General features: G+C 41.8%; 1 protein-coding gene across 23 annotated transcripts in view; it reads left to right on the plus strand.

Moving 5' to 3' along the window:
• The window catches only part of MAGI2 (membrane associated guanylate kinase, WW and PDZ domain containing 2), a 953,479-nt gene that overhangs the window by 564,772 nt on the left and 372,316 nt on the right, over positions 1-16,391 (plus strand). For all 23 annotated transcript variants that reach the window (XM_053251292.1, XM_053251285.1, XM_053251284.1 and 20 more), the window contains one exon: positions 4,245-4,364. In XM_053251292.1, coding sequence (XP_053107267.1) covers positions 4,245-4,364 — 120 coding nt within the window. The remainder of the gene's footprint in view (positions 1-4,244; positions 4,365-16,391) is intronic.

Consider the following 16,391-nt stretch of genomic DNA (forward strand, 5'->3'; position numbering starts at 1 on the left):
CATGTTTTGGGCCTTCATGCATGCCAAATATATGGCTGACACACACAGATGGGCCCCAAACGGGCAAAAGCTGGCCTGGAAGGCTCAGTGGGAGGCCAGTGGGGGTAGGGAGTACCACCGCAGCCCCCCCCCCCACTGTAGCTGCTTCAGGGAAACTGTGGGAGTGTGATTACTTAAATTTAATAATTACTACCACTTAGGGAAGGCCCCCACCATCCTTGAACCAGGCCCAAACTGAACCGAGAAGTTCAGTTCTACCCAAGGTCGAGCCTTTGAACCAAACTGTTTTGGGTGTGAATTGGCTTGATTTTGAGCCAGTTCACACACCCTTATAGTCATCTTATTTTCAATTAATGTGTTATTTAAAAGGAATGTCACATTCTCCCAGGAACAGTATTGTCCTTTGCATGCTTGGGAAATAAGATATGTGAACAACTTTTCAGTTACTTGGCAGCTGTTCCACGCTTAAATTATTTATTTGTTGCATTTGTAGCCCACCCGATCCCCCAAGGAGTTCCAAGAGTATGTGGTTCTTCCCAGCTTTTCTACACAACCACCTTGTAAAATTCATTGAATGTCACCACCTGCAGGAGTGCAGAGCACACCTGGCAGGAGTGTGTGGATGGATTATAAAGCTGTGATGTAATGAACCAGCACCTTCATGTGAAGCTACAGAGTCATGATTTGTGCTACTACTATTAAAAGCTACAGCTACCATGCAAATCATAGTAGCTGCATACTGTATATTATCCCATACACACATGTGAAGGAGCTGGTGCCTACCACCACATACATGAATGTTGCCAGGATAATAAGCCGGGCAGGGGTACTTACATTCTTCTATGCACTTGCTGAGGAGGAATTACTGATCCTGGCCTGAGTTTAAATCTTGAAAGAAGATGTAAGGACTGTTCACAGAAAGTGGGAGACAAATACACAGATGATTATTGTATTAGAACAACATGTTAGAAGTTACAAGTGTTCATAATTTCTGTACTAAATGGAAAATTGATTCCACTTCCACAGAATATGTGTAGAACCACTTTGGTTCTTTGCATTTGCATACCATAAGTATATTTTGGTTCTATTGTTGCTGGTTCGAATCCCCGCTGGTATGTTTCCCAGACTATGGGAAACACCTATATGGAGCAGCAGTGATATAGGAAGATGCTGAAAGGCATCATCTCACACTGCGTGGGAGATGGCAATGGTAAACCCCTCCTGTATTCTACCAAAGACAACCACATGGCTCTGTGGTTGCCAGGAGTCGACACCGACTCGACAGCACAACTTTACTTATACCCCCTAGACACTGACTTCAGTGTTCCCTACACTCTTCATGGAAATATCTATCTTATGTTCATATGCAGATGTGAAGGATTCAGCTCTGTGGCTATTCTGTTTAGCAGAAGCCACAATGAAATAACTTAACTTTAGACATACATGATTGATGATATAATTACACACTGAGGGCGAATGGAGGGTGCTGCATTTCATAAGGAACTCCAGTGCTGAAAATGTTCTTTGCAGGCAGGCAGGCGTGATAGGATCTTAAAAACAGTATCAATGCATCACCGCAGTATCTCCTGAGACAAGCCCTACAGTGGCAACAGAGTAGCATATTTCCTTTCTTGTGTATTTTCAAGGATTGCGTCAACTCCCACATTCTAAATTTCTTGGAAACAACTAAGAAACAACAGGCATACATATTATACAGCTCAACCATGTGAATAGCTTTTTATTCCCCATCTGCCACACAGAGAGCCTAAAGACTGTCATGGTGTCAGCAAATTGAGCATATAACTCAAGCTGCTCAGGAGTGCATCCCAAACAAGCAAATTCCAAATGACAAAAGATGCCTTCCAAGGACAAAATAGAAATACCCCTCAGGCATGGAAATTTCTGACAGCAATAGTGCTGTCTCATCTGACCTCACAGTAACTGTTGTGCCATAGGGAATGAAGTCATCAAGTGCAGACCGCTTGGCTCCTGAACGATATAAGCCTAAAAAGATCATATACAGGACATTGAACTTTATGACACTGCAGATCACAGAGCATGGGTAATGCACACAACATGCTAACATAACCCAGATAAATAGCACATGTCACGTCACTGTCTGGAGATCTGTATTTAGCAAAGTAGGTAGAGTAGCCAGTGCATATCATTTTGTAAGTTCAAAAATATATATAAGATGACAATGGGGATTGACGCAATAGGAATGAGTGGTTTCAGTACAAGCACAAACTTATGCAGGTTGCTCAGCTCCACTGCTCTTTCCTGATTCTCCTAGTCCTGTGGGTCTGTGCTTCCATTCTGCCCACCTCTTCCAATGGGATTTCTTCATGGAAACCTCCTCCTTTTCTTGTCATTCCTGGAGAGCTGCTTCTGTCCTGTCTAGGAATGGCAATCTTTCCCTTTTTTAAAAGTATCCTTATGAGTTTGACTGTCTTAATTACTGTGGATGATTCTATTGCCAAGTTTCCCCCTACAGTGTTGCCTGATGGGCGGCCGGGACTTGACAAAATAATGTTAATCTTTCTTTAGGACTGTGGATGTTTTCCTGAATGGGCAGTTTACCTGCAGGGGTGGAGTCTGAGCTCTCGGCACTTCAGGGGGTTGATTGAGAAACAAGCAGCTTGGGCAATTTGAATGCTGGGAAAAGATAGCAGAGTGTTTTGCTGGGGTTAGCGAAATGTGTGTGCAGCCTTGGAGGGGAGCGGGGGTTGCAACAGCTGCTCGATGGGAATCTGATGCAAAGTTAGCGAAGTTAGCAGATGTGTGGCCTCTTTTTAGAAGTCTCCTTGTTTCCAGTAGGCTCTGCTTGTGTATTTGTAAATAAAACGAACATTGCAAAGACCCGATAAGTCTCCAGTGTCCTCTCATTAAGACTAAATCCTGCCATGTTATCTTGGAACTTTTGCCACTTGTGGAGTGGGGAGGCCTGACAGTATCTAAGTAGTTTTGTGTAATGGCCCTTAGCCATCACTGGGATTTTTCTTGTAAGGTAGCATTGCATCCTTCAATTGTGCCCTTTAATTGCACAGAGTAGCTATAGTTACATTAAGATTATGAAGTGCTTCAGCAAAAGATGCAAATGCATGCTTTAGAGATCTCATTAAAACTGTTTTCAGCATCAAATGTGACAGCGTTAAAAATAGTGAAGTGTTTTTTTAGGACAGAATTTTTAAAAGGACATAATGTTATCTGTCAGACTTTGCTCATTCCTTGTAGTATCAGATTATCCGCAATTGCAGCAGGGAATTCATGTCACAACTACTAGACAGTCCAAGCTGCCTCAAAGTGCTTGTTAGCAAAATGAGAAAAATGGTTTGACCAGTCATTTAAGAGGTCAAGTAGTGAAGACATTGCTGCCTGTTGACTCTCAGAACATCTGCTGGCACAGGCACCACTAAAATGAACTGGGCTTCACTCAAGGAGTGCTTTGAGACTTAGGCTTTAGATACTTTGCACAGCTATGGTAATGGTTCCTCGCTGAAACACACACACACACTTCACATGTGACTTGCTTCTGGGGGGCCCCTCGAGGTGTGGGGGCCCCCAGGCAGCTGCCTCCCCTTGCCTAATAGTAGTTACGCCCCTGGTTCTGCATCATGTCCTCCAATCATGTCCTTCAATTTCCAATTTTATGGGCTCTGGCAATGTAAGATATTGGATGGGATTTGGAATCTGAATCCAAATTCTGCCTTAAATTTGGGTTTTCTCTCCTATAGTGGTCAATGGAGAAATCACCAAAAATGATTTGTTCTTCCTAGTGTAGTGGGTTTGAAGAAAATTGCTCAGTTCCCTGGCTTTTGGTAAATTTTTGAATTTTAAAAAGATGTCCTGTCAATGTGGGCATTGTGTGCCAGATTTCATAACTGTATGTCAATGCATTACAGAAATATAAAGGGGGGGGGGACAAAGTGGGTATGCTGTTCCCTTTTTCATGAAGACAAAGGGCAGATTCTACCACATGCTGGCTTCAGATACAGAGGTATATTTTTGAATTAATTCCAACTTTACTGATCAAAGGCGGGGGGGGTGGATTCAGATTTTGTCAATATGAAGTTCTGAAAATCTCCTTGAACAGAGAACTGCAGCAAACATTTCTGTTAGCAAATCCTCATTTTTATGAAACCATGCAATAAATGTAATCTAGCATACATTTTTTTCAAACATCAATAACTTATTAATATGCTTAATAACCAGTATATGTTTTCAATTTATTTATTTTTAATTAGGCACTACAAGGCCTCATAAGGAGGGGGAAGTCCCTGGTGTGGATTATATTTTCATCACTGTTGAAGATTTTATGGAACTGGAGAAAAGTGGTGCTCTTTTAGAAAGTGGAACGTATGAAGGTAAGGGCATTTTCTTGCTAAGTCTGCTTTCTGTTTCATTATGTCCCCTCCCCATTTTCTAGAATTGCATTAGGTTGTCCCATTAGGGAAATGTGTACCCATTGTCTTAAATTTATGAGGAGCCAGATGGCAAGTGTGTTTTTTCCATAAGTAAAAAACTAAATGCAAATGGGCTCAATACAATTGCGATGTATCAGCATACTGGTGGAGGGAAAGAGAGAATGGCAAGTGAAAGGTAAACCAATAGCCAACCTGCACACTTAAGTTGTCATGATGCAACTGAATAGCATAATTGTAATTGCTTGAGTGTCATTTTAGTTTGTTCTACCAAATACGTGAGTCTAACTTAAGTATGTTTCAAACCAAAGAATTGTTAACTCAGCACATTTCTGAGAGAGAGAGAGAGAGAGAGTTTTCTTACACATTATTGATGGTCCCGGAGATATCAGTGTGTGCTTTGGAAGCTGAATCAGCACTTTTAAAGTAAGGAAATAAAAATTTACAGTATTAGATAGATTTCTGCAAAACTTTGCTCCTTAAGTACCTGGGTTTAGATAGGGAATGTATGTGATTTTTAAAATATCTGCTTGAGACGTGAAGAGCTGGCAACTTAATGATGCCCCAAGGGTTGCTGTGATTCACCTCATGTCAAATTTGTTCATTAAAAAAACATGCGTGTGAAATTGAAGTATGTTGCATTCTCCTGGAGTAAGAATGGAAGCCAAATTTGTAGAAGGTCATAGAAAGTTGGTGTAAATAAGATACTCGTTAAAAACTAGTTAGTATATAGAAATTAATATTTTGAAATATTAACTATACAGAATATTGGGATGTTTAATGTTTTTAATGCCGATAGATACTTTTTATAAGCACATTTATATTATCTAGATTTGATTTTGAAAGATTTTTCCCCTGAGCTTTGTTTAAATCAACAAAAACAAATCTAAAGATAAATCAGGAGCTCCTGTATTTTAAAAATATATATCATTTCTTACTTAATCAGCACCCACTGAAAAACAATTGCATAACAATGCACAGCTTGTAGCAAAATGTGTGTGTGTGTGTTTGTGTGTGTGTGTAAATTTCCAAGTGTCTGGGCTGGTTGCTCATGCTCCAAAAACCCCACTTCCCCTCAACAATCAGGACACTGAAGGTTTACAAAATTCATAGCTAGCAAGAACTCTATTCCTGTACAAAAAATGAGCACCTCAGATGTTTAATCAGCTTTAAAGTCCTTAAATTGTGTCAGCATTTTCAATAGAGGAAATTGGCTCATCTAGGTTTCACTCTGTCACTCTACTTCTTTCTCTTAATGTCCACATGCCAATGTTGCTATGTTTGATGTCGCCATGCCCACCCACCCCCAGTTCTTCCACCTTTGGCAAGCCGGAGGAGCAGATACCGCTGCAGGACCACATCAGCCACTGGAGTCAATGGATTGGCTGCTTTGGGGGCGGGGCGTGCACTCATTTGGGAGGGAGGAGGGGAGCTGGCAGGAGTTCTCCCTCGCTGTTCATTCACAACAGCTGCACCTGCTTAAAGTAAAATGGCACGGGGGAACTTCCTCCTCCACCACAACCCTCCCAGGTCAGTTCCCAGTGGCATTTTAATGTAAAAGGGAGAACTTGCCTCTCATCCCCTCTCCCCTCAGAAGCCACTGTGTGGCCATCACTGGCTGCCCCCCCATCCTACCACTATGGTGGCATTTAGAAGTAAAAGGGAGGTGCTTGATCCTCGCCACCCCTACACGCCTTGCTGTGGCGGTGGGGCAACAAGAGGCTTAATCTCTCACCACCTCTGCTGTTGCCAACAGCAGCAGTTTTAAAGTTTTTAAAAATAAAACGTTTTAAGGGATTTTTTTTTAAAGGAAAAACTTTCCCCCTGCCCCAAGATCTGCCACTCTCCTGGGATTCGCCGCCATAGGAAATTGCCTCTGCAGTAATCCGCCTATGAGATAGACTATGTCAAAGAAGGTTTCTCTTGCTCCTTCTGCCCAGGACAATGATCAGCCAGTATTAAAACTCCCCTTTATGGGAAAGCTGCTCAAGAGGGTTATGGCAACTCTAGTGGCAGCACAAAAATAAAATTTGGCGGCACAGAAGTGCACCTAAGAGGGGAAATTTCACTTTAATGCTCTGTCCTAACATAAACAGAAGTGAACCAACGCTGCTCCTGAGATAGATAGATAGATAGATAGATAGATAGATAGATAGATAGATAGATATCTCCTTTTAATATCAGTTTATTATGATATGTGCACCCTGCACATGCACAAAATGACTTTCCTTGAAATTACTAGAGGGCTCTAGCAATGGGGGTGACAGAGAACAAGATACTGCTCTAGGCAGGAGTGGTGCTGCTTTCTCCCTTCACTGGTCTCTGGTGCCAGCTATGGGCCAGCCAACTCCAGGTAGTCTTTCTCGGATGAAACTGACAAAGCAGATGTGCACCAGGAAGACATGTCTGTGCTGCTGAGAGCCTTCTTAGCTGTGCAGTATGAAGGGGTGATTTCCTGCTGTGCCACTTGGAAACTGTGCAGCCCTCAAAGATATACATCAAGTAGTGCAAGGAATTCTGCAGGAAGCAGGGATAAGAGAAAAGCACACGCGCACATGCACACAAACATACACACACACTGCACTCTGAGCTGCCGTACTGTAGAAGCTGTCTACAGCCTTGCTCCTGTTGCCCGCCCAGGCACCCTCCTGGCCACAGCAGTTGGCAGGCAGGTGTGGGCACCAAGATGGGCTTCACCTGGGATGCCCCTCACCCTTGGGCTGACCCTAACTCCACTTGTCCCCTATGTAATGCACTGCTTCTAGTAAATCATTTTCAGAAAAACAAAACAAAACAAAAAGCCCCTTTTAACTTAAGAATGTGCTGTGCTGTTCTTAAGCTGTCAGTGTGGAATGAGAAATGTGGCTTGTGTGGTGCCAGCATGGGGGTGAGAAAGGATGGAAATGGATGTGGCATGTGTGATGGCATGGTGGTGGTCCTAGGTGGGTGTGGAAACACCCTGGGTGTTCTTGGGGGTGATTGGGTTATGAGGGTCTGGGCAAGGGAGGGCTGGCTGGCTGGTTGGTTGGAAGTTCTGCTCTGTAGGAGACTGGACGCCACCCTGCTCCCCCACCAAAACATATACAGCTTTCTTTAAAAAATTCTGGGCTCTATTGCTTAAACATTAATTTTAAGGGTGTTTGGACAGGCTTCATTGCTTGATACAGGAACGGGTTAATTTTTCTCTGCCTTGCCAAAGATGGCCACCAGATGATGAGAAGATACAAGTGAATCAAAATGGGATGCACATGCCCCCACTCACATTGTGGCCAATAGTTCTTGGGTGATTGCCGTGCTGATGCCATGTCCACAGTCTGGCAATGCAAACAGTGCCCCAAGTGCTTGAATATAGCTCAGGAGGACTGCGAAGAGTGGGCAGAGGTAATGAAACTGCTGTTATTGCATCATCTGTGATGTGATTCTCAGTTTCAGCAGTTACCTTGGGCAAGCCTAATTACAGTTTTGAAGGATGTCTCACATGGCCCATACTGAAGTGCATTGTTGCTGTTAAGTTTTTCACAGAAAGAGGATTCTCATTCTATGGTGATAACCAGACTTTGGTGTCATCTGATGATGGGTATTATCTCATATCATTTGAATCAGACCTCACTTTAATCAATCAGTCATTCAATCAATCAATCAATCAATCAATCTTTATTACGGTCATAGACCAGCATAAAGTATAAGGGGTGATTACATATTAAAAGTAAAAGTAGATATTAAAAGCCTAGGGGTGCACAATATACTGAAAGACTATTATTAAAGACTATAAAAATCAGAGATAGAAGTAAAATTTAAAATAAAAGTATGGCTGTCTAAAACAAAGCAAGGCTGCTAACTGAATGACCCTTAATGGCCAAGACCTGAAAATTGCAGTTGACCCTAGATAAGAATGGTATATATGTTTCATAAAAACATCATTTTTAAAAATAAAAGGCATAAAAGGAAAAAAGCAAGAGTGCATTAAAACGTTATAAAAGAACATGTAAAATCATGCAAGCGCAACTATAGACATAATAAGAGCTATATCACTTTAGGGCAAGATAAAAAGCTAAGAAGTTGTGGGCCTGTAGAACTGTAGGAACACTATTCTGCTATGAAGCACTCTGAGCCAGCAGGCAAAGGTGTGCTCAGGTTAGACCATAAAGTTGGGCGCTGGGCACAAGCAAGAGGTCATCATGGCTGCCGTGTGGAACTTGGCAACACTGTGGTGGCGGGGTTGCTATCAGATAGCAGTACAGAGGTGTAAAATTGGTCCATATGATCAGGATACTTGTGTCATAATGGTAGAATGAGGGTGGCACGGATGTCCCTGAAGTACAAACACTGAAGGAGAACGTGCCCTGTTGTTTCTACTTGCCCTGAGTCACAGGGCCATTGAGTCCCATTCAAGAGTGGGATCTTCCTATATCATCCCTCAAGCACGTCTGAGGGAAGAACATGGCAACGTGCCAGCGTGAAGGCCTTCCTGTGCTTTGGGACTTCCAGTTGTGCTAGGTATGGCACAGGGGAGGGAGTATACCTGAATCCTTCACTGATGAGGAAGTTCGGGACCTTGCTTATATCAGATTGGCACTCTATGTCCATAATATGCTGTTTGATAAGACCCTTGGCTGAATCATAGCCCATAGCTAAGTGGGGAGGAGATAGGCCTAGGGACAATATTTAAGTCTTAATTGACTGTTTCCAGCTGGATTGAAAGTCATTGTTCAGGGTTAGCGGGCAAGGCCTAAGGGACAGAGAGATAGTTTAAGTCAGTAACTGAGTATGGTAATCTAGACTCTTGCTTCCATTTTCATCAAGCCTGTCTCCAGTCACAAGGTGACATTAGAGACACATCTTGGAACTTGAAGGTTTGCTCTTAGGAACTTTGATTGCACATGCTCCAACAGGGCAAAGTTGGAAAAGGGGCCCAGCTGGACACTGTAGAGAAGCTGTGCTAGTGGTTTAGCTTCATACAATTTAAATGCTGTGGGTATATAGTGTCCGCCTCTTGTCCGGAGAAGCTTAAGGTTAGTGGAGTGCATTTAGTGCAGTATAGTCCCCAGGTGTCTTCCTAGTGCCAGTGGAGTGAATAACTACCCCCAGGTATTTAAAACAAGGAACCTGTTCAATCTTGTGCCCTTCTATAGACCTAGTGCGGATCTTGGGCCTTTTAGCAAAGGCCATAATTTTGGTTTTATGATAATTAAGTTACAGCAAATTTTGTTTGCAATACTATGCTAAGGCCCTCAATGCACGTTTAAGGCCAATGGGAGTTATTGAGAGTATTGCTGCATCATCTGCATATAGTAGGGTGGAAATATGGGCTCCTGCAAGTTTAAGGGGAAATCTAGGTTGTTGAGTTGGCCAACCATGGTGTTAATGTAAAAGTTAAATAATAGTGGGGCCAGTATGCAGCCTTGTTTTACAGCCTTCCATGTTTGGATGGCACTTGTGGGATGTCCCTGAGGGTTGCATCTTACTTTGAGCAATGTGCTGGTGTGAAGCATACATATTAAGTATAACAGTCACCAGTCAATCAAGGAGCTTCCAGCTTCTCCCATAATTTGACTCACTAGATAGAGTCAAAACCTGCTTTAAGGTCAATGAAGTCTACAGAAAGGGAAGTTGTGTTGCAGGAAGAGTATTTTTCAATAAGGTGCTGGAGTACTAGGCACTGGTCGATTGTGGATCGGACTTCCCTGAAGCCAGCCTGTTCCTCCACCAGCTGATTTTCCTGCTCCAGCCAGTCCTGTAATTTCCAATGTAGATGTCTCACATAACGCTTGCTAATTGTATTGAGCAGGCTAATGGCTCTGTATTGGCAGGGTCATTCTTCATGTCCTTTTGAAAATGGGAACAATAATTTCTACCCCTCCCAATTCTTGGGGATACGGCAATGTTTATCAATAAAGGTAAATAATAAGGCCAGAATGGGGGCCCACCAATGCAGGCTGTTTTTAATGGCCTCAGGTGGAATCAGGTCTTCTCCTGGGGCCTTCCCAGAGGAGGACCTGACAGTTGGCCGACAAGGCTCTTGATCTCGGATGTTGTCGTGTGTGCACACAATCATGTGCTCAGGGTGTCTGCCTTCCACGGAAGAATCCTTGTAGAGTTCATAGAAATGTTTTCCCCAAATCCCGGGAGGGGGGTGTATACCAATCTAGATGGGTTGAGCCATTCCTATGGCTGCACGTGGTAGTGCGCCAGAATGTGGCTGAGTCATTGGTTCGGACTACCTAAATGAGTCATGCCCAGTTGTCTTTCATGGCTTATTTTTTCTTACATGCCACCAGCTGTTTGTACCTTCTCTTCTGCTGAAGGAGGTCCTTAGCAGCCATTGATCACCGGAGGTGGTGAGATCTTTTTTAGCATTAACGCAGTCCTTATCAAACCAAGGTTTGGAGTGGTGATGATGTTGTCGCAGGGGTGCACTATTTTTGCATTTTAGCTGCTATTGAAGCTCACTTACTAGAGTGCTGTAAATCTCCAGAGGTGTGCCAGGGGCTCTGGATGTTATCAGAGCCAGTTGGAGATGTTGAAAGTGCTCCAAGGCAAGCAGCTCAGTTATCTCTTGATCAAGTTGGAGGGTCAATTTGGCACAGCAAAGGGTTCCCCCTCCTTAGGATACTGAGGGCTGATAGTGCTCCTCAGTGCGAGTTGAGTGGGTGAATTGAAGGAAGATCAGAAGGTTATTGCTATCAAATCTAGGAACAACCTCTAGGCTCTCAACAAAAGGAAGCAGATTCCTGGAGATGATTATGTAATTGATAGTGTTCATTCTTGAGCTAGACATCTCCTGAATCTATTGGTTGAACAAGAGAGTATGAATAATGCAATGAAGCTGTTTAGGTTGCTTCAAACTTTATATATTTACATACTTCCTATTCGGCATCTATCACAAAACAAGTTCTTCAAGCGAATATTCATTATTAGTTAAACCAAAAAAAAAAAAAACCAAAAAACAAAAACCCCCAAACCCCACAATCCACTCCCCACCAAGGATTGCCATCAACAATCTGTCACAAACAAGAGATCCCTCCAAAGAAGAGGCCACACAGGTTCTTGTCCTCCTACTCTGACTACATTTTAGAAGGCATGACCAAAGTTGTTAATGCTTCCAAAGAGTAGGCAGTGGTTAAGCTATAAGCAAACTCTTTGGTAAAAACAACTTTCCTCATTGCTTTTGTTCTTGACACGTGTAACAACTTTGGGGGGGCGGGATTGAAGAGAAGAAGAAAAAGAGTCTTTGAGTAGAAACCATATTTTTGGATGAAACATCATGAGAATAGCCCTGCTGGATCAGGCCCATGGCCTACCTAGTCCAGCATCCTGTTTCACACAGTGGCCCACCAGATGCCTCTGGGAAGCCCACATTCAAGAAGTGAGGGCATACTCTCTCTCTTGCTCCCCTGCAACTGGTATTTAAGGCATTGTGCCTCTGAGCACAGCACAGAAACAAATCAGTTTCCCCAGATTGGGGGAAATGACTGCAATCTAACTGGAAGAGACAAGTTTAAGGTAGAAATTTGCAACATTATCTTAGATAATCTTCCAGTGGAACTGGACAAGCTTTCCTGTGCTTACACAGAAGTTACGAATTCATTTAGTTCCCTAACTGCACTAGATCAGGCCTAAAACACAGGGTATTCTGGAAAGGAATGCAGAAGCTTTAGTAAAAGCTTATTTAAAAGTTATTTCATTTTTCTAGCTCCTCTGAACTAACACAATCTATTCACTTCTTAGATAATGCAGATGGATGCAGTGGATCTGAGACTGCATATAATATTATGAAGACAATTTACCAAAATGAACTGGCTGACATTTTCCAAATGTTGCTATAGCTTTCTGCCTTTATCTAGCTCTGCCCATTTCAAATTGTGAAAGAGAAAGAGTTTTCTCCTAACAATCTTTGATCAGAAATAAATTACACATTATCTATTCTCCCTATAGAATAGGGTCTTCTGAAAGAATGGTCTTTTGATTATCTCATATCTAAATTTGCCGTCAAGAAAAGTATGAAAATGATGGTACAACTTTTACAATAACTTGAACATAGCTTGTTACTGTGAGTAAACTTTGTATTTCCTATTATGTAAATAGGAGAAGAAACTCTATATGCAGCAGTCCTGTACTTTGCAAGTGACTCAAACAGTGTTCTTTCCCCTTTTAATTCTGAAATATGAATATTAACATTGATGTATTAATTCTGTCACTATAGATGTTTTCAAAAAGATTATATGATTGATTGATTGATTGATTGATTGATTGATTGATTTATTTATTTATTTATTTGGGAACAGAGTAAAAATTGACATTGATGTTGGGTACAGTGAGAAGGGAGGGTGGCCTCAAATAAACATTCTGCCCCTGGCCCTGTTGGACTCTTTAAGAAGGTGGACACCTGACTTCATTCCCTAGAATCTTCAAAATGTTCCCCCTTTGGGCTGCTTCTTTGGCTTTTACTCCTGTGACAGCCACAGATGATCAATTTCATCAGACTCCAACAGCCCTGCCATGTTGGAAACTTTTGCTGATTGAAATCTGCCAAAAAGCTGACATCTGTTCCGTCTCATTTGCCAGATGGTTCCACTGTTTTTGTCGACTTCCTGTTGAGCATCTTTGTTCCATTCTTTTTAAAGCTAGGCAGTGTTTAAGAACTTGTACTTCTTTCAGGGAAAGTAAAGTTCTACAGTTATTAGAGGAGTCAATACCACACGTTAAAGTAGCCAAGTAAAAGCCAAGTAGCACCAATATAGCATCTACATCAATGTTCCTTTAAATAAATAAGCAATAGATTGGAAGACGACTTGTATGTTGTTCTGTACAGTGGATTCTAACAGTGTATTGACAAGCATAGAAAAGGGCTCTGTTGCTCCGTCTGCAGAGCAACTTGTGCAATCACATCGCAACCATGAATAAAATAAGGGTTCTTAATCTTTTTCTTTATCAGGGCACCTGGTGGAGACAGAGTGGCTGTCATCCTGACTAATGCTGAGCTTCTGTAAAGGTGTTCTGCTAGCGCAACACTAGTCTGGAATGCAAGCTTCAGAGCCGGCTCGAGGGCTTGCCTTTGAGCCAGACAGGGCCCGGTTCACTTCAACCTCAAACTGAATCTCCCGGGCTGGCTTGGGGTTAAAATAGTTTATTAATAACAACAACAACAACAACAACAACAATGCAACAACAACAACCACCACCAACCTTCTGGGGGTGCTGCTGCTGCAGCCATGGGGCAATCTCTGAAGGTTGCCCCTCTCCCTGCTGGCCTCACCCCAGTCGTTGGGCCATTTACAGGCCATTTACGGGCCTTTCTGGCCCTCTCCTGGCTTGCGGTGGCCATTTTGAAGGCTGCCATCCATGCACACTGGCTATTTGCATGCCTGGCATGCAAATAACCAGTGTGCATGCACAGCAGACTTCAAAAAGAGCATTGTGAGCCGGGAGAGGGCCGAAAAGGCCCAGAAATGAGCTGAAGAAGACCAGGGAGAGGCCAGTGGGGGGAAGGGGAACCTTAAGAGATCTGCTGTGACAACACACCCTGGAGGCCACCGATGAGTTGTTTTGTTGTTGTTTAACCCCGAAACCGGCTTGAACTCGAGCCAAACCAGGATTCTTGTTTGAGGGCACAAAATCAAACATTCCCTGTCTGGTTCGAGTCCAGTCCAGACTTGAACTGAATCAGGCAAACAGGATTTGTGCACACCTCTAGCAACCAGCTAGGGCAGCAGCCTTGCACAAGTGCAGCATTAATCAGGATGCTCGCCACTATGTCTGTACCAGGTGCCCAGATAGAGACCAGTTTAAGAATTATTATTTTATTATTCATGGTTCATGGTTTTATATATGGTATTATTCATGGTTGCTACTTTGGATTAGTACTAAGAACGTAAAGTTGTATTTATTAACAAGAAACAGGATTTCTTTTATTTATACAGTTGCTGCTTTGTTTTTTGTTAATGTGTGGTTGCTTTTTGCTTTTAGAAGTACTAATGATAACTGGTGAACCAAGTTACTTATCCATATTTTGGGCACAATCCAGCCACTGTTAAGCACTTTTAAGCCCAGTTGACATCATTGTTAGAGTTAAGCATGTGCTTAACTTTTTTGCGTTGAAACTAGTGGGAATTCAAAGTCCTTAAATATTCTACATATTACAGAAGACGTATACTCATTTTGTTCTTTGCTCAGTATGTTTTTGCATTCTGAACTGAGAAGTGAAATTAAAATTTAATTATCCTTTTCTATGTTTTCCCTCAAGAGAGTGAGCTTGTCAATCTTGTTTGTAATATCAAACTAAGAAGGTGACTTTCACCAGTATCTTGCATATATTTTTTAAATTTCTGCAGTTGAGAGATTATTTGACAGATGGTTCCTAAACCTGCCTGGTGTGAATTTTACTTACTGTATAAATATTGATTGTTTTAATAATTGGCATTTGGTATCTCTACTTTTTAACAAGTTCCCCTCCCATGAGCTTTGTGGCATTAAAAGGGCTAATTCAATTAGAGTGGTATTGACATATTACCTAAAAAGGCAGTGTGGTGTTGTCACTGCACAAGTAATTTGCCACTCAAACATGCTCTGGGATTTGACAGGCAGAGTAAGTTCTTCTGCAGAAGTTCCACTGTAACACATGGGAACTTCTCAAGAGCATAGTCCTACTCTTACATGGCTTCCATTCATTTCTTCTGCAGAACTTCTGCAGAAGTACTTTGCATTGGATTGTCCTTCAGTGTAGCAATTGCATGAAGAGAAATCTGTATCTGAAAATGTTAATTGTAAAAAAGAGAATAGATCAGTATGTGCCAGCCAAGAATACTTTCATGACATTGACCCTGGTTTTAATTACAAATTGTGTAATTGGATTATAAATTGAGATAAGCAATGTTCAATATGCATTTCATCTGTGGATCTAACTACTTGCTGTAGCGTTTGGCTGGAATATGATGTGTCTAGTCGTATTGAGTTACTACTTTTTAATATGATCAGATACTATAATATCTGTTGGCAAAACTGATTATCAGAAATGCAGAAGGAATAACATGACACTTTTTATTGGATTAACTAGTCATTTGAAATATTGCAAGGAAATTTTCAAAGACATATTCTTCATCTTGCTTTGATGTTGAAAACAAAAAGCAGAATGTATAAATTATGAGACTGTTATTTTCAGACATAGATACTCCAGGAGGGTTTCTGTAATTCTGGTCTAACAAAACAGAGGTGTCTGCCAGATGCATACACAGATTAGATTGTTTTAAAACAATTGTATTCTATTGATCAGTTCCATATCCCAACCTCAGATCTCCCAAAAGTGTTTAAATAATTTGAATTCTGTACTGGGATGGTTCAGTCAGAGCTGCAGAACAGACAGGGGGCTTCTAACCCACTCATCCACCCACCCATCCCCATTCTTGTTTGTGAGCAGTAGTGGATCTTGGATGGCTGAATTCTAGCTATTGAATTTGCCAAAGGAAGGCTCAGGTATACATTTTAAAATCACAGCAGAATATACTCAGAGCGGAATATGGCTCTCATGAGCAATTAGTCTTTTTTCTAGAGGCCTGCTGCAAGAAGCTGGTGAAAGGTTATGCCAATGGTCAGTCTCCATCTCTTAAAGTAGTCACTAGCAAGTTCTATTACAGTATCTTCATATCAGTCCATATCTTGATTGGCAACTGCAGACCAGTTGATATGTCTCAGGGAAGTATATTTGATATAGGGGCCCATAAAGTACAGCATGTAAGATACATAGATTTGCTAGGATATTTGAAGGCTCCTGTACAAATGAAACAATCTATAGGAATTCCAAGAGATACAATCTGGAAAACAGTGAATGAATATCTTTATTACGATCAAAGATCAGACGTAAACATAACCAATTATGCAGCATTCAGATAAGAGATCCATCATTCAGTACACCAACAAAGTAAATGTTTTATGGTGGGATCTAGAGAGTAGAAATTAATTATTGGCAGATCTTAA

This window comes from Hemicordylus capensis, chromosome 5 (assembly GCF_027244095.1).
Source record: "Hemicordylus capensis ecotype Gifberg chromosome 5, rHemCap1.1.pri, whole genome shotgun sequence".
Taxonomy (NCBI): domain Eukaryota; kingdom Metazoa; phylum Chordata; class Lepidosauria; order Squamata; family Cordylidae; genus Hemicordylus; species Hemicordylus capensis.